At 34.6% G+C, this 20,523-nt stretch overlaps 1 protein-coding gene across 35 annotated transcripts in view; it reads right to left on the reverse strand.

Annotated features, from left to right (window-relative positions):
* The window catches only part of trdn (triadin), a 96,293-nt gene that overhangs the window by 64,742 nt on the left and 11,028 nt on the right, over nucleotides 1-20,523 (reverse strand). For 27 of the 35 annotated variants that reach the window (XM_041252243.1, XM_041252236.1, XM_041252238.1 and 24 more), the window contains 9 exons: nucleotides 18,425-18,478; nucleotides 16,493-16,630; nucleotides 14,938-14,967; nucleotides 13,874-14,029; nucleotides 13,039-13,065; nucleotides 6,057-6,065; nucleotides 5,398-5,466; nucleotides 4,613-4,774; nucleotides 1,968-2,027 (listed from right to left, as the gene is read on the reverse strand). In XM_041252243.1, coding sequence (XP_041108177.1) covers nucleotides 1,968-2,027; nucleotides 4,613-4,774; nucleotides 5,398-5,466; nucleotides 6,057-6,065; nucleotides 13,039-13,065; nucleotides 13,874-14,029; nucleotides 14,938-14,967; nucleotides 16,493-16,630; nucleotides 18,425-18,478 — 705 coding nt within the window. The remainder of the gene's footprint in view (nucleotides 1-1,967; nucleotides 2,028-4,612; nucleotides 4,775-5,397; nucleotides 5,467-6,056; nucleotides 6,066-13,038; nucleotides 13,066-13,873; nucleotides 14,030-14,937; nucleotides 14,968-16,492; nucleotides 16,631-18,424; nucleotides 18,479-20,523) is intronic. The other 8 variants (XM_041252229.1, XM_041252239.1, XM_041252248.1 and 5 more) reach the window with 5 other exon arrangements.

The raw sequence follows: 20,523 nt of genomic DNA on the forward strand, positions 1-20,523 counted from the left end.
CTTGAAAATGTTGGATTTCAGTAGAACCAACTTGCTCATTGTTATTAGTTATGGTTTATTGTAATTGTAAATATATTGTAATTATGTGTAAGTGTTCCTACTGAGCTTTCCAAATTATAACTCATTATCTTCAACAGCATCTCTCTTCCTTTAAATTATTTTGTTATCAACAACAAAACATAGTCAGAAAATAATTTAAATGAAGAAGAGGAGGACATTAAAAAGTATTACCAAGATGCCCAGCTTTTATTCTAAAAACAAATCTGAATGTCATCCCAATTGGTAACCAGGTATTAAGCTCAAAGTTCCAAAGAAGGACTTGTGTGGAGCATAACAAATATAAAAAGGTAGGTGTAGCTATTCAGAAACAAACCAAACAGAAAAAGAAATAGGCAAACAATAACCAGCCTAATGTGTTAATAACCTGAGATACGAAGCACAAAATAAAGTAAACAATCGCATGTATAATCATGTTTACCCGTGTTATTTAATAAATCTCTAAAGTGCACTTTGTAGTAATGAAAACATAACACTGAATTACTGAATTAGAAAAGTATCTTTCTTTCTTTCTTATTCACTTACACAAACCCTGCTGTTAACTTTTCTGTTTTCAATCTGCAATCCTAAATTTAAGTGAAACAGGGTCAGTAATTGGACTGTACTTTAAGGAGCTAGTGGTTCTGCACTCCAGTACCCGGTAAACTGTCTGTAAACTGTACACATTTCTGCTTCAACCTTAACATATTTGTTATGTTGAATAAGTACCAGAGACAGGTTTGAATTTAATATTTAAGTCCAGGTTAAAACAAAAAGCTGGACTGTAAATGGCCCCAAGTACTGGAGTTACAGGGGAGATATACAGTAAGTTTGAGCTCAGCAAGATACTACCCAATCTCATAATTTGATGACCTTCTGTTAACAGGAAAGGTACTCGGTTGAGAAGCTTAGCGAGTTAAGGCATGTTGTTAAACGTAACTCAGCCCAATGTTTTAATGATATTTAGGTACACAGTGTAGTGCTATAAGGAATGAACCCAGTTACTTCTAAAGAACCACAATATATAAAGCTGCTATGACTTTAAAAGCTAGGAGGAGGAGGGATGGAACAAAATGAAATGTAATTCCTATGTCACAAAAGCAAAAAACACAGGGCTGTAAACTATTTATAGAGGGAGCTGCAGAGTGAATGGAATTGGTAAGTTTGAAACCATGGCAACAATTATGAAAAGTTTCATCGCAGATGCACCCAAATACAATACACTGCAGGAAAAAGCAGCAATAATGTGTTATGCAACAAGATCCAAAAAGGAATTTCTAAAACCAGGTAAGAAACTACATCTTCAGTGCTTCGCCATTTGTTCAGATTTGTTTAGGTATTATTCACATAAATCATTCACCCAAAAGCCAACACCTACAGTATTAATGTTTAATATTACTAATATGAATTGTTAATTGTGTATTTTCCAAATAAAAAACAATCTGTTTTACAATAAGTAAGTTGTTTAAGATGCACTATCCCCGTTGCACACACATTTCATCTAGTGCACACTGAATAATCATGTTTTATTCTAAAAGCAGTCAAACATCATAAATGGTCTGAGCTTATTATATTTATCACTGAAGTTTCTAGCTGGGCTTGGATGTGATCAAATCACAATATCCAAGAGAAGACAGTAGTGTTTGACTTGTGGTTTTATTAAATCAGCAGATAAAAGAAACTGAACGGTTCATTGTGTATTCTTACTTATGTTGTACTTTTGAAGACTTATGGTCTTGTAAAAGGATACTGCATCTTGAAGAATCCAGCTACTGTATGTTCATGCAACTGCAATAAAAATGTATTCAAATCCATCCGATTTCTAAGCTAGTATATTCCGAAGTTTATATCAGCTTGTAGCATTGTTAAGTATGAGGAGAAAAACTTCAAACAACTACTATTAGACAGAAATACAAGACTTTTCAAAGTACCTGAAGAAACATCCTCATGTGTATACATGCCAACCACATAGCGACAGAACTCAAACTGATCTAGCAGAGTAGAAGGGAAAAAGAGCAATGAAGAAAATGAATGGGAGATCAAAACCTCCTTCCTCACTGTAACTGAGAACGAGTGCACAGACACAGCATATATTTCACTCCTGTGGTAATGCAGATGTCATCCATGTTGTAGTTCCAGTTGCAGTACTAAGGAAGTGCTAGGCACAATAAATGGTTGTTGCCACAAAGTGTAGAAACATAGAATCTAATTTTTTTTTTTTTTACATGAACACACAAAAAAAAAAAAATGCAATTTATTAGTTCCAACTTTGATTGTGGTAGGAATTTGTTCACTTACATTTTTATGTAATATGTACAGTGGCTTGCGAAAGTATTGACCCCCTTGGCATTTTTCCTATTTTGTTGCCTTACAACCTGGAATTAAAATAGATTTTTTGGGGGTTTGTATCATTTGATTTACACAACATGTCTAACACTTTGAAGATGCAAAATATTTTTTATTGTGAAACAAACAAGAAATAAGACAAAAAAAACAGAAAACTTGAGCGTGCATAAGTATTCACCCCCCCCCCCCCCCAAAGTCAATACTTTGTAGAGGCACCTTTTGCGGCAATTACAGCTGCAAGTCTCTTGGGGTATGTATCTATAAGCTTGGCACAACTAGCTGCTGGGATTTTTGCCCATTCTTCAAGGCAAAACTGCTCCAGCTCCTTCAAGTTGGATGGGTTCTGGTGGTGTACAGCAATCTAAGTCATACCACAATTTCTCAATTGGATTGAGGTCTGGGCTTTGACTAGGCCATTCCAAGACATTTAAATGTTTCCCCTTAAACCACTCGAGTGTTGCTTTAGCAGTATGCTTAGGGTCATTGTCCTGCTGGAAGGTGAACCTCCGTCCCAGTCTCAAATCTCTGGAAGACTGAAACAGGTTTCCCTCAAGAATTTCCCTGTATTTAGCACCATCCATCATTCCTTCAATTCTGACCAGTTTCCCAGTCCCCGCCGATGAAAAGAATCCCCACAGCATGATGCTGCCACCACCATGCTTCACTGTGGGGATGGTGTTCTCGGGGTGAAGAGAGGTGTTGGGTTTGCGCCAGACATAACGTTTTCCTTGATGGCCAAAAAGTCTCATCTGACCAGAGTACCTTCTTCCATATGTTTGGGGAGTCTCCCACATGCCTTTTGGTGAACACCAAACATGTTTGCTTATTTTTTTCTTTAAACAATGGCTTTTTTCTGGCCACTCTTCCGAAAGCCCAGCTCTGTGGAGTGTACGGCTTAAAGTGGTCCTATGGACAGATGCTCTAATCTCTGCTGTGGAGCTTTGCAGCTCCTTCAGGGTTATCTTTGGTCTCTTTGTTGCCTCTCTGATTAATGCCCTCCTTGCTTGGTCCGTGAATTTTGGTGGGTGGCCCTCTCTTGCCAGGTTTGTTGTGGTGCCATATTCTTTCCATTTTTTAATAATGGCTTTAATGGTGCTCCGTGGGATGTTCAAAGTTTCGGATATTTTTTTATAACCCAACCCTGATCTGTACCTCTCTACAACTTTGTTCCTGACCTGTTTGGAGAGCTCCTTGGTCTTCATGGTGCCGCTTGCTTGGCGGTGCCCCTTGCTTAGTGGTGTTGCAGACTCTGGGGCCTTTCAGAACAGGTGTATATATACTGAGATCATGTGACAGATCATGTGACACTTAGAATGCACACAGGTGGACTTTATTTAACTAATTATGTGACTTCTGAAGGTAATTGGTTGCACCAGATCTTATTTAGAGGATTCATAGCAAAGGGGGTGAACACATATGCACGCACCACTTTTCCGTTATTTATTTTTAGGAATTTTTTTAAAGAAGTTATTTTTTTCATTTCACGTCACCAATTTGGACTATTTTGTGTATGTCCATTACATGAAATCCAAATAAAAATCCATTTTAATTCCAGGTTGTAAGGCAACAAAATAGGAAAAATGCCAAGGGGGGTCAATACTTTCGCAAGCCACTGTAGTTCAGGCAAAGCTTTTATTTCTTACTGTATGTTGTCAAGATTGTTTTTTTTTGTCTTTTTTTTTTTAAGTTAGCCCCTATGGAGAATTGTGAATTACCGGTAATTTAATGAGTTGTGCCTGGTATACATAAAGCATTTGAACACATATCCTGATGTTTTAGAAGCTTATCATTCTCATTAATTAAACTTTCCACAGTGACATGCTATAAAAGCACATTTAATAGATCTGGCAGAGATGTGCCTCTCCATAGCAACAGTGTTAACCCTTTGTTGCCTACAGTACATAAAAGTCTGGTATGTCTGTTGTATCACTTACAGCAACTAACTTTACAAACAACTAACTTTATACCCTTAAATGTATGAGGTACACAGATATTATAGCACTATGAGTACCAAGAACAGGTTCATTGAATGATATAAATCAATCTGAGCACAATTCCCAGTCTCAAGATTAATTTATGCTCCCTGTTTCCTCTTTTTTGGACTCTCCATACTCGTTTTATTAAAAACGTTCTTTGTCCCCTTTCCCCCATCTTTTATCATTGTCTCTTAGTTTCTTTTCCACTATTTTCTGGGACTTAGCGTCTTCTGCATCCTTCTTGCTATTTTTACCTTTTGATTCTGTCTTCAACGGTTTCTCCTGCTTCGGCTTGGCTTTGGGCTTTGCTTTTTCCACTGCCTTTATTTCTTTCTTGGCTTTCTCTACTTTCTTTTCTGGTTTTGCTGCCATCTTTGTCTTTTCCTCTGCCTTGGTGACTTTAACCTTTCTCACCTCTGGGAATGGAAGCAAGCTTTTGTTAACGAGCTAAAGTTGCTTTAAATCACGCTCATAAAGAAAAGGCCTCACAATTGCAAAAAAAAAAAAAAAAAAAGGTAATGGAGAGGGAGTTTGATGCTTTAGACTTATTTCACAGCTCTCCCCAAAGATACAGTCACCATGGCTACCACACAATGCTATCCTCCCTTTTTTTTTTTTACCAAAAATAACTCACAGTTTGTTCACTCTCCTCACCCCCTTTCAGCCTTTCATCTTGCCTCTTTAGGAAAGGAGCCATGTCTCCGACCAACCTCAGGCTCCACTTTCACATACAATACACGCAATTCAAGGCACAAGATGAAGCCATGACCTGATGTTTATTCTTTATATATGAATGCAAATTAAATGTAATCCCTGAAAGAAGTTCCACTGAGTCACGTTGAGTATGAATCAATGTTTTATTTAATTTATTTATTGATTGTGGCCAAAAACTTTCAGTTTAAAATGCAAATTGTTTACACTCTACACTACTGTTGTAGTATGTGCAATGAAGACATTACTTATATTATTTCAGGAGCTGTGAGGACATTTTGTGGTATAAGTATGTGTATTATCTGGTATACTTTATAAATCGATATACCTTTTGGTGGTGCTTTCTTTTCATCCCTTGATTTTCTTTCAGTAGTTTCTTTGGTGTTTTTTTTCATTACTGTAAAATAGAAATGGCTGCAATTAGCAATCTGAGAACAGAAAAGGCAAGGTTACTTAAGTGTTTTTTTGGGGTTTTTTTTTACACAACCTTTATGTTTGTCTCTGAATAAGAGATTTCCCAGCAGCCTCTGAAACTCTCTTGCAATTGTTAGGTTATATTAGTAACTTGATTGTATAACTCCAAGGATTTCCACAACACAGGAATCAGATATAAGTTAAAACAATGCCTCAAAAATATTTCCATGCTTTCTAACACCAAATACGTGTTTTCCACGAAATAATTTCCAAACCAAGAAGCCGATACTCACATAGCAACTGCCACTCACAACTGACCAAAATTCATATTGTTTAATTCTACACTACAAAAACATGTATTTAAATGAACACAAAGTTTGAGTATTGACCACGTGGATGAATCGGTACATGTTTCACTTAAAAAACCATTAAAAGATCACCATTATTTTTTAATTAATAACTCATACTTAAAATCTAATTAAAACTGTGTCTGTATCAGTGTCACCTAATTTCTAAGTACCCCTTTTAATAATGTTTAATCCGCAATACATAATAATTGAAGAAGTCTCTTACCTGGTTGTGCTATACATGGGAATAGAAAAAAAAGGTTATTAGACTTTAATATTAAAAATTACTTTGCAAGTTAAAACAGCACCTTGAAAACTATATTACAAATCTAATTTCCTATATCTTGTTAAAACTACACCTCTAATATTAGCATTATTTCTAATCTTAATAAGGTCAAAGAAAACATAATATTCATATTTATATATAAATTAAAATACATTTATAGTAATTAAGAATACCATGAAATGACTCATTCCACACAAATTAACAGTAGCAAATGAACTCCAGGTATTATTTCAGTAAGTACAAAGTGTGTATCACCAATTCTATCTACAGGCAGAGGGCACATTGTACAATCTGGCAAAATGCTACAGAAATTGAGGTTTTTATGAGTGTGCTCAAGAATACAAAGATAATGCCAACTAAGAAACTTAAAACTCCCCAATAGCACTGTATTAACTAGAATAACATGATCATTTTATGGCACTGTTTCTTCCTTGAAATAAAGGAATATTCAATAATGTATTTGCCTTTGTGAAAACCTGGTAGATTTATGTCACTAGGTCATTTTCTTCTAATTTAAAGCTGGAAAGGAATTTACAGTGAGTAAATGAAAGGGATGTAGTCTATTTCTAAATTATCAGCTGTCCAATGTTACTGAATATATTAAGATATTAGATGTGCAATTTAATATCAACTAAATGTAATTCCCATTGTTCAGATGAATATAAATATTTGCAGGCTGATAAATAGCTTTAATTTTTCAATAATCACATTATCTTTTTGCCCGGCTGAGATAGCAAATGTAATTTAATTGAAAGACCAAAGTGACAAAACCACTTCAAAGATGATGATTTATCTTTATCATTATGACAGATTGTTATTTTGTTTTACATATTAAGAAATAAATGCTCAATAAACAACCTTGGCAACAGAATGAAAGATAATCCTCTCCTCATGGCAACTCTGTGTGTAACTCTAAATGTAAACATTATTATTGGATTAAGAAGCACTTTACTGTATCCTGAGGGGTTTCTTGTCACATATTAGTACAGTACCTGCATCTTCCTATGTCTTTAATATGCATTATGCATATATGCTCAGATTAATTGTGAAAAAACCTGCTCTGTTGAGAAAACATTTCTTAAAAATATGTAAAGCAGACAGTAAAATATAACTTTAGATTATGTATTCATCTTGTAAAATATGAGTCAGGAATAGAACGTATATGTACATATACAGAGCTTAGGGGTGGCACAGGGATTGTCATTAATTAGGATTCTTCGGTCACTTCTGATGCCTGGTTTGAATCCAGGTTGGTGGCATAGTGAATTTTGATCTGTAGTCCAGCCACACAAAACAGATAACAAGAACTGATACTGAATTCAACAAAATTATTGCCAAGTCCTATCCCATCGTTGTATCTTAAAAAATATAGTTCCAATAGTCTGTTCAGGGCTTTGAGAAGCATTATATTTGAAGCGATTTCCAAGATACAGCCTTCAGTAGATTAGCCCAAAGTGGTTTCTATGACCTTTCAGAGCGCATCAAATGCAAACATTTTCAGTGCAACTTGTGTCACATCTGTGTGAGCAATTCTTACATAAGAATGGACTGGTGCATCTGCTGCATCTTGAGATCATTAGTATATCATTTCATGTTAAAAAGAGGTGCAACTTAATAAGCAGCTTTCCACACTAGCAACATATTCATCAGCCCATGCTTTAGTAATGAGACTTTTACTTTACATTGTGAATGTTAGGCACTCAGAAGTCAGTAACTAAAATCGTTATATTCAGTCACCACCGACACACAGAGTTCCATAGTTTAGTAAAGCTGTTGGTTTTAATACAAAAAAAAATATGCCTAAAATACACAGCCATACAGTTCCTTTTTCTAGTATATTAGTAAGGTAACTGGTACTTACAATTCGTAAGTTTGAAAAAAAAAAAATTTCTTGACTGTTTAAAAACTATTTAGATGTGTGCTATGTATATTTTCTTGAGCGCATTAAACTGTAAACAAATTTCATATATGTAGCAACACTATAGTATGTACTCAGCACTGATGTACAGTACACTGCAGTGGATTAAAACCATATTTTAATACCTGTTTTTTTAGGCATCTTTCTTACTTTTGATTACAAAAGTTTTATCATAGTCATCGCCATCATCATCATCATCATCATCAGTATATTTAAGTCCTTTGTTGATTTTTTTATTGTCCTCCACTTCATCATCATTATGGTCTTCATCATTGTCTTCATCATTATCATCATCATCATCTCTGTCTTCAATGTCATTGTCCTCATCATTAACTTTGAGTCTTCTTTTGTTGATTTCTTGATCATCATCTTCATTGTCTTTGTCATCTTCATGATCATTTACATCATCTTCATCATGATCGCCATCATCATATATTTCTTCTTCGGAAACAGAAGGCTTGGTTTTTAATTTCTTGGCCCATCATGACTTTCTATCTTGTCAACTTTGCCATCATCATCATCATCATCATCATCATCATCAGTATCAATTGTGACCAAATCTGCATCATAAGCTTGCTTTCTTAAAATTGACATTTAATTGTTGACCACATTATATGTTAAGGCTGTTCCGATTAACAGATTAATCAGACCGATTAATCAACTAAAGTCTTCTGTTGACAAATTACATAGCTAAAGGAATTATATCTTTTTAAAACGAATGATTTGCATAAAAGTGTACTGGTAAACTAAAGCCTATACATTTATTTACATTTATGTTCTCTAAAATAATATTGAAAAAGAGTCCTTTTAAAATCCTGTTATACGTATTCACAGGGATGTAAGGGTTAAATAAAGGTCAGTAGCCATTTAGTGTTCTGTTTATTAATCTGCTGATACACACTTTCTAGTAATAGGATGACCAATTCAAATGGTTAAAGTAACATGGGATGACTGCAAACAATACTGCAAACTACTGACATGCTATTTTTAATAAACAAAGAATCAAAAACAGAAATAAGCACCAACTAAACAAACACCATAATACTAATCTATTACCGGACAGCTAGGCTGTTTACCAGCTAAAACAACAAAACACACAGTTTCGTACAGATCACAAAGGCTTTACACAGTGCCTTTGACTATTACAACAGATAGTTGGGCTCTTCACACAGTAGCTCAGAGTGAACCGACTGTCTTCTTTAAATGACCCCCACCCGCATCTAATTTACAATTTCCCAGGTGTGGGCGATAACTAACAATAAATAAAACTAAACAATTAACCCAAAACGTGCATATGCACATCATCACTTTGGCAGGGAGGATGTTAACTCCCTCCCTGCCTGGTTACACATCCTCCCCCATGTCTTTTTAAGACACCGGCCATGTAACGGCCATTTCCCTCCACCTTTAAAGGACCACCCGCCCTCAAGTCCCAAGTCTTTGCCCTCTTAAACAGGCGGGCTTGAGGGTGGGTTGGTCCTTGATCTGGTGTCTCTAGGATGGCCCCACGAAACAGCGACAAGGGACCCCACTGGGATGACAGGGGCGACGACTGGGGAACAGGGGGATGCAGCAACGAACATAGGTCTTCACCTGGTTACTGGCATAGCGCTGTCCAGTCACCCAGGGGAAACAAAGCAGACAATTTTCAATTTTCTTGAACATTGCTTTGATACTCCTTGTGTTTCGTATATTGTGACATGTGTTTTCATTTTCAAGTATTTACAGAAACGTATACGACGTAAAACATTGTCAATTATGAAAAAACCTAGTTTCCAGCAAGTGTACTCAAACTTTTGACTGGTACTGTATATATAACCCATGCTCCTCAAGCCTAAATCCTCAGACTCTCAACTGAGATACAATGCATGGTAGTAGTGCTCTTGTTTATACCACATGTTCTGTTGATACATATAATTACAAGAATAAAGAGACCAAATTTGATTCATTTCTTGCAATTAACAGAGCAAAAGTGAAGCAATATTTATTCAGATAATGCATGTACAACACTATGAAGGTTAGACAATAGTACTGGTTCTTTAAATGAAATTTGATCTTCAGGAAATGTATTTCTAGGTTTCATGAAAACCAAACTTAATGTAATTACTCAAAACAAACTTGAAATAGCTTCAGAGTTAAGGCCATTGCACACTGGATCTGATCACGCATCCGATTTTAATGTGTGTCTAAGAAAACAACGATCATGTGCATTCCCTGTTGCAGTTTGCACACTGGAGTCTGTAATTGTCGTACGACGGTGATGCATCAATTTTGGAATCGAAACAAGTTTGATTTGATCCGATTTGACGTGCCTTAAAAATGACATTGATCAATGAAAAATGACTGGGAAGACGTTGATTCTTGCAGTTCCCTGAACAAAATGGAAAAACGAATTGTTTGTGTCGCCAAACAAAAATTACTTTATGATAAATCCAACAAAGATTACAAAGACTTTAGAAAAAAAAAGAAAAAATATGGAAAGAAATTGCCGTGGACTTGGGTGTGAATGATATCTATTATAAAACATGAAATTATGAACTGATAGCATACATAAACACATGGATTTTGTGTAGTATTGGTTATCACAAGTGTAGAATTTTTATTTAAATTCCAGTCGTGGAAGTAAAGAAACCATGGCTTAATCTGCGAGACACATATCAGAGAAAGAAGCATGACAGGGCAAGTGTTGCCAGGGCTCAACAGTCAGAAAAGAGGGGCAGTACATGAAAGTGAGGGAATTTTAGGCTCAACAGACAGAGAGTAGAAGGTCATTATAGTAAAGTATTTTTGGTAGCTCATTGCTAGCTTCCCAACTTTTAGATGTATTTTATTAAAGAAGCGAGTGTTTGAAGTAAAATATTGGTCATATGGTTTCTGATGCTATGACAACTGTATGCAGGTTTTTGTTTATGTAGTGTGTAACAACATTACTGTAGATCTAGTAGAAATTCAATAATTGGCAAAAGTTTTAACTTCCATCTTAGTGCACTAAAGAATAAAATGGTTTATGGTCAGCGTTTGCTGATCAGTAAATTTATAATACATAAGAAAAAAATGTGTTCAGTTATGTAAGAATTAACAGAGTTGTATTTATTTTGTATTAAAATACTGAAACTAGGTACATTTACTACAAAGCCTCCACTGCACATCGTGCTCTGAAGTACGATATCAATGCATCTAGTGTGCAACGGATTTACTTTTTCGGATGATGGATGATAAATGACGGAACGGATCCCGTGGGCAAAGGCCTTTAAAGCTATATTGATTTGTATTAATGTGAATGTGATGTTTATTTTTATATTCAATTTTATTTCTAATGGAAAAACATACGTTTGTATATTAATTTATTACTGTAGTTTATTTAAGTAAAAAGTAACGCAAACTTGACACGAACATGTGGTTTAAACTGGGTTTCTAAAGGTGTCTCCTGCAGTGTCACACAAGCCCCAAGGATCAATGCAGAGGGCTCAGGAATTATTGCCTCACACACTGCATTGACATACACTGTCTTCATGTAGGTTTCTCATGGTTAAGCCGTCAATCAAATAGAAACAAACAAAAACACACACACACACAAAAAAAAAATAATTAAAAACAACTTTGAGTAGGCATCTAAACATATTTAAAGGCAAAATCAAGATGAAACTGTTTTTTTTAGCCACCATATAAATCCAGATAACATTTCAAATTGAGAGATCCACATAAATATAACCTTGCTACCCAGACAAACAAACCAATAAAATGAGCATTATTTGGTCCACCCAGTCAACAAGATACTATAGATGCTACACACATACAGTCCATAAACTCTCATTTAGAAACACAGACCACAATTCACACGACATATGGTACACAAAAAAAAAAAAAAAAAAAAAAAAAACACAACAATAAGGAAACAAGGATTGTTAGAATAAGACAGTACTGGTACAGTAGGTGAAGTCAACGTGGATGTTACTGTTTTTGTTAAGACTTTAAATTATTGGGCACATATTACAAACGAATTGCACATATTACACAATTTAATTTGTCACGCCACAATTAATAGCTTTGAGAGTGGCCTCTGATGAAGTTTCATCAAAATGAAAACCATGTAAAGTAAGAATCATTCTAAATAGGTTACAGTGTGATCTCCTTCCAGTGCACTGTCAGTGAAGGGCTGAAACATTCCAGTCAGTCTCTGTAATATGGAAGGAGAATGGTGGGCACCGATGCTAAACAAATAACTAATAAAATACTTTGCTCTCTATTTATAAAATCAATAAACAAAATACATGCGCTTCCCATACCACATTTAGCAAGTTTATTTTAATAACCCTAGCTAAACTACTAGATTTCCATAGTCTTCACTTATTTCTAATGGTTTTATAACTTAATACGCAAAAAGTTAATACTTTTTAATGTTGAAATATGTTATCAATCTTCAAATAACTGCTGCATGTTCCTTTCCCCAATGCAATGAACTCTACTATCCTTAGCAATACAGTAAATCTAATATGCTTTGTTACTGAGTAATTAAAATGTACGGTAATGTGTGCCCTGCAACTTAAAACACAACCAAGTTTTACACTAGATTTGTTTAATTTATCAGTGTTTTCATGCAAATATCATTCTATTGTAAACTATAATGAATGTGCAAAAATGGTCAAAGCAAAGTAATTAAGATTGAAATGTAAAGTTAAGTAAATGGATATAAACAATTTACAATTGCATGATAAATATGAATTTTATAATATACTTTCTTTCTGATGCTATTACTTTTGTAATCACAAAGCCTTGCATTTTAGGCAAAGAAGTGACACATAGTTAGTATTGTGTTGCATTAAACCTTTTGTGTTATGGTTATTACCACACAACATGATACTGCATGTCATCATTGTTTTGTTTTTTTCTAATATCTCAACTCTTTAAACGTTTCAAATTTTAGACATGCTTAGCTAACATGTTGACAAATGCTGTTGGTATGACTCAGCCTATTGTCTAAATAGAATATAGAAAGTGACCAACCTTTCCACTTCGATGGATGAGCTTCACCTATGATTTGAAAGAAAAAATAATGTATTACCATACCTACTATAGGATACAGGTATTTGGGGCATATATGAAGCACATAATATGCTATGGCTATTAATGACCTACTGTAGCTTCCATTCCCTGAATTAAGTTCCAAATACAACTATACATTGTATAACGCAAATATTGATGTAATTCAAAATGTGTTTGCTATTATATTAATTTGGAAGCCACCCATAGTAGTCAAAGATATGCTACTTAGTATGGGGTTTCATTATCGAAATTTGTATTAGTTCACTGTGGGACATATACATTAAAATACCCTTTACTGCCATATCAAATGGTTATCTGAATATTTATCAACCACTAACTAATTCCTGACTACAATTAATTACACCTTATTTCTAACAGTTTAGATGTATAGTTATTTAACATATACAGTGCTATAGGTTTCAGGGCAAGATTCTGTATTCTGGCATGCTATGAACACCTATTGTCCACCATATTGGACATCACACCTAAAACTTACAGTGATTAGTTAGTTTAATCCAAATTCAATGTGATATTGTTCTATCACTCATCATTTAAAAAAAAATCATTCCAGCTAAATATTTGTTGTATCGGTTATACTTTAACAAATCAGCACATTGAAGCAGCACAGAGCCATTCACACAAGTGATTAGACAAATATGTAATAAGCCTTAAAGAAGCGTGTTTAACACAAATGGACCCTAAATATCTGTAGAAGATATGTTTTTTTGGGGGGGTGGGGGGCTGGGGATGTATATTGCTACTCATTTCATCTTTAATGCATCAATGAATAAAATACCGTCATCCTCCTCCTCATCGCCATCTTCTTCCTCTTCCTCCTCCTCACCACCATCATTGCCTTCACCCTCCTCTTTCCCAGTTATAAAACCGCTGTCTTCATGACTGTCATCGTTGTCACCATTACCATCATAGTCACCAGCCATGATATCTTCACCTTCATAGTCATCATTAGAATTATCATTAGCATTGACAATGCTGGTGTTTTATAGAATGCAGATATATGTATACTGGCCTCACAAATATTGAACTTTTTGTATGCATGTCTGAGCATAAAACTGTGATAAACCCAATACAGATATAGATGCTGCAAAGGGTGCTGTGTTACATTGAGAAACTACTGTACAGGAGCAGCAGCGATTAAAATACACGAGCCTGGAACAGAATGCAGCAATACTGCTCCATAGCTATGAATGTTGGCAGAGAATAAGACATTATGGCATAACAAAGCTGATAACTTAGGATGAAGAAGACTGGCTACCATGAAGGATGCTTCCAGCATTTTTAAACTTAAACTGGGCCTCATTCATGTCAAGGCTATCCAGTGCTCCTATCTTGCACCACAGTGAGCATTCCAACACAGGCACCAAATCAAAAAAAGAAAAGAAAATGGTTCACAGGAAACCACTGGTGCATTTCTGATGTGATTAAAGGTGATTTTTAATGCTACAAATCAACAGTATAGGAGATTTTCTTACAGCTCTTAGCTGGCATCTGGGCTGGTTTAATATTGAAATGATTATTCCCCTCTGGAGGTATAATTTCAAGTAACGCAAAGGACAATGACATCAGCACAGCTTGGTTAGTAAATATTGTGGCACAGTCTATGCATAGCTCAGCAATGACACAAACAGTTTCAACCAAGCCTAATCCTGATTTTAAAGGATAACCGAGATACTTAAGTTGCATTTTTAGCCTCATGTTTAAGTTAAGTTTTTGTTTAAGTTTTAAGGTTCATAAGAAACAGTTTTTAAAAGCAATATTGACCATGCTTAGGAACTTCATCTGAACTTTGATTTAATGGATTTATATTTCTGCTTCGGTACAGTAAAAATAACAACACACCTCTCCTCTTCAGTGGTTTCTCTGTGTCACCTAAAATATAAGGAACAACAAGTCAGTGTAAGTAAGTGCCATGCAAAACAGATTTATTAAATATGTAGAAGAATTAACAGAATAAATAATATAGATTCCGTGAATTGGAGACAAAAACGGGCTTGTGCCTTGAAAGTCCTTTCCCATTTCCAATACCTCTTGAACCTAATTCTGCAGGCCCTGATCTCCAAGAGCATGCAGATCGGAAGTCGTAGAGGGTGACCCTCAAAAACTGGAGTTTAACTTACCTCAGTCTGAACGGCAATTTTATAATTAATCAACATGTCTTGTTAGTGAATTTCTGTTTTTGCACATCAAAATGTGCCATACTGTGGCATACCAAAACATGCATGCAAAAAGGATCCCTCAAGCTGATCAGTGAGTGTGCAGACAAATAAAAAGATTGCATTAGAAAAGCAGGTTAGTAACTACACTGGCAGTACACTCATGCAGAGCAGTAATAGTCTATACATCTTTAGATGTTAAGGTTGTATTAAGAGCTTGAATGAAAACTTACACTGTGCATTGTAAGGATACAGTATTTTATCTAAAGGAGTGAAAATAAATAGGATGCCTGATTTCATTCTGAATCCAGTTTACATTCTAATGTTTGAAAAACATTTATTTAGTCCAGTTTAATTGTCTTCATTATGTGTGTAAAATTATTTTAGTGGTAAACAGCAAAAACTAGCAGTCCTAACTTGTATTCTGCTTTATAGTACAATGAAGCCATTAAAACTACTTGTTCACATTATCATTTACATCAGTACTGTTATGTCTGTTATTCGGGTGCTGGGTTTAATGTGAAATGGCTCTAAACCAGTGAGTTTAAATATAAATTATACCTTTATATATTTTTTCCTTTTTCCCCCCCGATTTTACAACTTCTGTCAGCGTACCATAACTATTCTTCTAACGTTTTGAATTTCAATAATCTAAGACTCCCACCCCCCCATTAAAAAAACGTGTAAGTGATTAATTACATCACGTACATTTCAGTATCTTGATCTCAAAATCCAAACTTTTGGTTATTAAGCATTCTGGAGCCTTCTTCGTGTCACGGTTCCATTGAGATTTGCACAGTGACAGTGATTACATTCTACAAAATAAAGATGCCTGAAAAATAGGCATTCTGGAGTATTCCAGACTGTTTCTCAACATAATGTTAATATTCTGTCATAACTGCCATCTCAAAATAGTGTTTATATTAATAACTCCACTCCAAGGTTAAAATATCATCAGAGTGGACTGAAAATGATCACAGTATGCAATAAAGGCAGCAAATTCTGATGTGCAGGTATCTATAAGCTAGGAACCCACAACGCTAATGTGCACCGTCTATGTAAAAGTGCACTGTGATGATTTGCCATACTTTTTTGTATTTTGAATGCTTACATTTGTAACCAAGCTTCACTCAAATCTCTGTGAATGCATTAAAACCCTGTTTGAGTGTGTTACAGCATTTTCACAAGGGCGGGGATAGTGAAGTTGTTAGCTATTAAACAATGGTGCGATCTTTGAATACCTTCGTCGTCCTCATCATCATCGTCAGGCGTTATCATGTCAGACAGTAACGACATGACACCGTGTATCCAGTCAGTGGACTCTTCCACCACTTCATCTATGACTTTCATTGGGTCAGAGCCGAGCTTACTTATACCTCCTGAGTACAGGATTAAAAGAGAGCAGTACAGTAAGGGTGAAGAATAGTGTTTACATATACCATCTTCCAAGAGCTACTGTAGTCAGAAATGAGGAAAACTCAATTAGGTTACCATTTAAAAGTTAATGTAATCCCGTGATAAGGAGCATCTTACTGTAATGAAGCCACAGTAATGTCAGCACAAGAGATTATTTTTTATTATTTTATTTCTTAATTTAGGTACCAATCATTTGTCAGTTAACTTTCTATATATTTTTGTTCTACTTTAATTAGGCTTTAAACAAATGCAACTGCAATAATTAACATCTGTTAATTATTTGTACCTCACCTCACATTAAAAAATATGTATATAAACATTTCAATACTAGTAGTATTTACCAAGTAATAATTTATCGTTTTAAAATCAAATCATAAGGATTGGTTTAGGTTTAATTATATGCTGGATATATTTAACAGGAATGCTCAGTATTGATGGGGATGTACTTCTATTATTTTATGTGATTAAAATACTTCATAAATAGTAACAGGAAGAAGTGTAAGAATATCATATGCAATGTATGCTTGCCTACTGTACTAGTGTATTGAGTATTGTCTGAAAAAGTTGCTGGTTTTGACTGTACTGTAATTGAGTGTAGTAGCAGGAAACATCAACATAAGCTCATCTTGGCAACTATCTGAAAACAGCTTACTATGTTCTGCTCCCTGTACTAAGGAACTGGTACAACTAAGAAATGTGAAAAGACAGTTAACTGCATTATGGAGAATAGTTGAGTATGTGAGAATGTGTGAAATGCTTCAGTGATCTTGACGTGATACAGAACTTCCCAACCACTCTGGCTGCAGTGTTTTACAGACACATGCCAAAAGCAAAACAACTGATCCATAAACAAAAGATATATGCAAGTACAAATACAATGCAGGATATATAATGCAGATAGTCCCATTCCTCTCATAAAAAACAAAACAAAACACATTCATTATGACCCACAAATCCAGTTATTTGTTAGTATCAATTCTCTTTAACAAAACAAGACATGCACAGACCAAAAAGTACTAGTTGTGCTTTGTAACTTAATTGTATTTAAGTAGGATTTGACATAAATCAGTATTGTAACGTTCTCTGTTGTGTTGAAGCTCAATATGACAAGAAAGAATTCTAGATGCAGGTTAATGTCAGATGACCTATTAAACTCACACTTGTACATAACTTTTAAGAATGGAGTTTTGGATCTGGCTGTAAAATGCTGAACCCCATAATAATGTGGGCAATCTTTGAAGTATTTGGAATGCATTTTGTAAATATTCATTACATTCACTATTAGATATTAAGTGCTAAATTATTAAAGGAGGTGGTGTAGATATTGGGTTTGTAACCCCATGGTACAACAACCCTAGAAACACAACTGGTGAGTGCATTCCTATGAGTTTATTATTCCACACTTTTACAGTAGCATGTACTACTGATTGTTCTATATTTTCATAAACAAAAACAAAGTGATTTTTCACATTTGACAAGTCATCTTAATAGTCAAGATCTTGATCATTTTAAGCACTGTAGTAAAGGAAAATGCATACCGTAAATTTGACTTTTCAAACAATACTTATAGTTAAAAAAAAAAAAAACGGGGTGGGGTGGGGGTAGAAATTGTACAGCCATGATTACAAATTCTGCATGTTTACCTTTTAATTTATATGTTCATTAGTTTATTATGCATCTTCAAAACGGTCTATATCATAAAGTGTTAGAAAGTAACCACCACTGCAAAGAATGTAATGCACCACATTGTTCCTTGCCTCTAGGGCTCTCTGCTTCCTTTAGTGCTTTGCTGAAACCAGGCTGATGTGCTCCTGTTAGGACAAAAAAATGTTTATGGAAACTGGCTGGGGAAATGGAAGAGGAAGAGTGACCACTTGTTCGATAGCATGCGCAATTAAAACAAAACCTCCCGCTAAATTAGTTTGCTGTTTGTGTCGTAATTATCATTTATTAAAATGAATACAAAAAAAGCTGCAAGCTTATCAAAAGCTCCTCAAAGGCATGGCATTTGAAAGGATATATGTGCTATGTGCACAGTGGGTTCTGTAAAGGTTTTTCTTTTCTGTGTAATCACACATTATTCCTAACTTCACCCACATTTGATCTGTGAATCTAAAAAAAGAAACTACTGCAAATTACAAAAGAAACATCTTGTTAGATGAATTGATTCTTCCATTTATTAATAATGCTTTTTATGAATATTCCTGGTATTTTTAGATCTTATAAGGTTGGTTAAGTCTTTAAGACTATACAAAAGTTCACTGAAAAGTTAGGTAATATTGTCTTGCTGCTTTGCCACACTCCATTTGTCAGTGAGTAAAAACTACAATAATGTATTTGATCAAAACTTTATGACATAGACTTCAATATTTCGGCGCTGAGTAGTTTTAAAATTTTATATTACTGAGTAAAGCCATTTGTCAAAAAGATGGAATGGACTATTATTAAATTACAGTGTTTAGAAAAATGAAGAAGACACATTTTAAAGTTGGCAGCTTTTGTAGCTGCTGTAACATCCATATATCATCAAAATGTTATAGGAGCAAAACACACAAATGCAATATATTATCTTTAATGGCCACTCAATTCTTAATGATTCATTTGCATCACAGTAAGCAGTCGTTAATTTAAAATATAAAACATACTATCAGTCACACAAGAAAAATCATTAAAGCAAGTTAATACTGTATGTATAGTCTACTGTAAATATTGTGTTGAGTACATTTTTTGCATTCAATGCTACAGAGTGAATAACAGGTTTCATTTTACGATCTGTCTTGCATTCATTCAAATCGGAAGACAAAAAGAGCAGCTGCGTGCTAAACTTGGAAAGTAATTCCCGTAATTCAGCTGTTTAATTTTGGTTAAATATATATTTTCCATAAACATATACACACATACGTATTACATAAATTTATGTATCACAAATATAATGATCAAATGCATTGAAAGTTGGAAAATTAGGATATTAGATGACTAATATGCACACTAACACCTGGTAGTTGCTTTATACATTGATAGTTGAAGTCTAATATTATTGGGGGATTGAAGATCAAAAGCATCCATTAATTTCAGAAATCATTTGAATAATTGGCTGGGGTGTTTTATATATCTACCTAATGTACTTTTAAAACTTTTCTTATAAAATAATACTTACTGTGCACACCATGCAAATCAACAATTTTGACAATAAACAGAGATAAGTGTTAGTTTATTTCTATAGGAAGTCAGTGTGCAATAATCACATAAATGAACATACCTGGAACATAGATACCAACAGGTGACAGCCTTTGATACCAATTGAATTGCATGTTGTATTGCAATAGCTTCAATCCAAGGGGATAAGACTAACAGCTAATGTAATGACTGTGTTTTTTATTTACTACCCTAGCCTATTTCAATGCTGTTTAACATTCACGCATTTCACTAGTGGTTGACAAAAAGAGTCTCACTGAGAATATTTCAAAATGTAACATATACACACACACACACACACATATATATATATATATATATATATATATATATATATATATATATATATAGATATCTATATATATATATGGGTGTGTGTGTTTTCTTTACCTTTTATTTGATTGTATAAATGATCTGCTCATTACAACACTTTCATTTTGATATGAAATCCTTTGAGGGATTCCTTTAATCCATACTGTTTGTTTTTGTTTTATATGTTACCCCAGGGTAAGTTTGTAAACATGTCTGAATGCTTAATTAAGTGTGAAAGACAGACAGGTGAACAGGGAGATGTAAAGTGCCTTCTGTGCCCCAGATTTCTAAAAGGATTGCGCATGTTTTACGACCATAAAACGGGCGCTGAGGGTTCAGAATTCTTGGA

This window comes from Polyodon spathula, chromosome 6 (assembly GCF_017654505.1).
Source record: "Polyodon spathula isolate WHYD16114869_AA chromosome 6, ASM1765450v1, whole genome shotgun sequence".
Classification (NCBI taxonomy): domain Eukaryota; kingdom Metazoa; phylum Chordata; class Actinopteri; order Acipenseriformes; family Polyodontidae; genus Polyodon; species Polyodon spathula.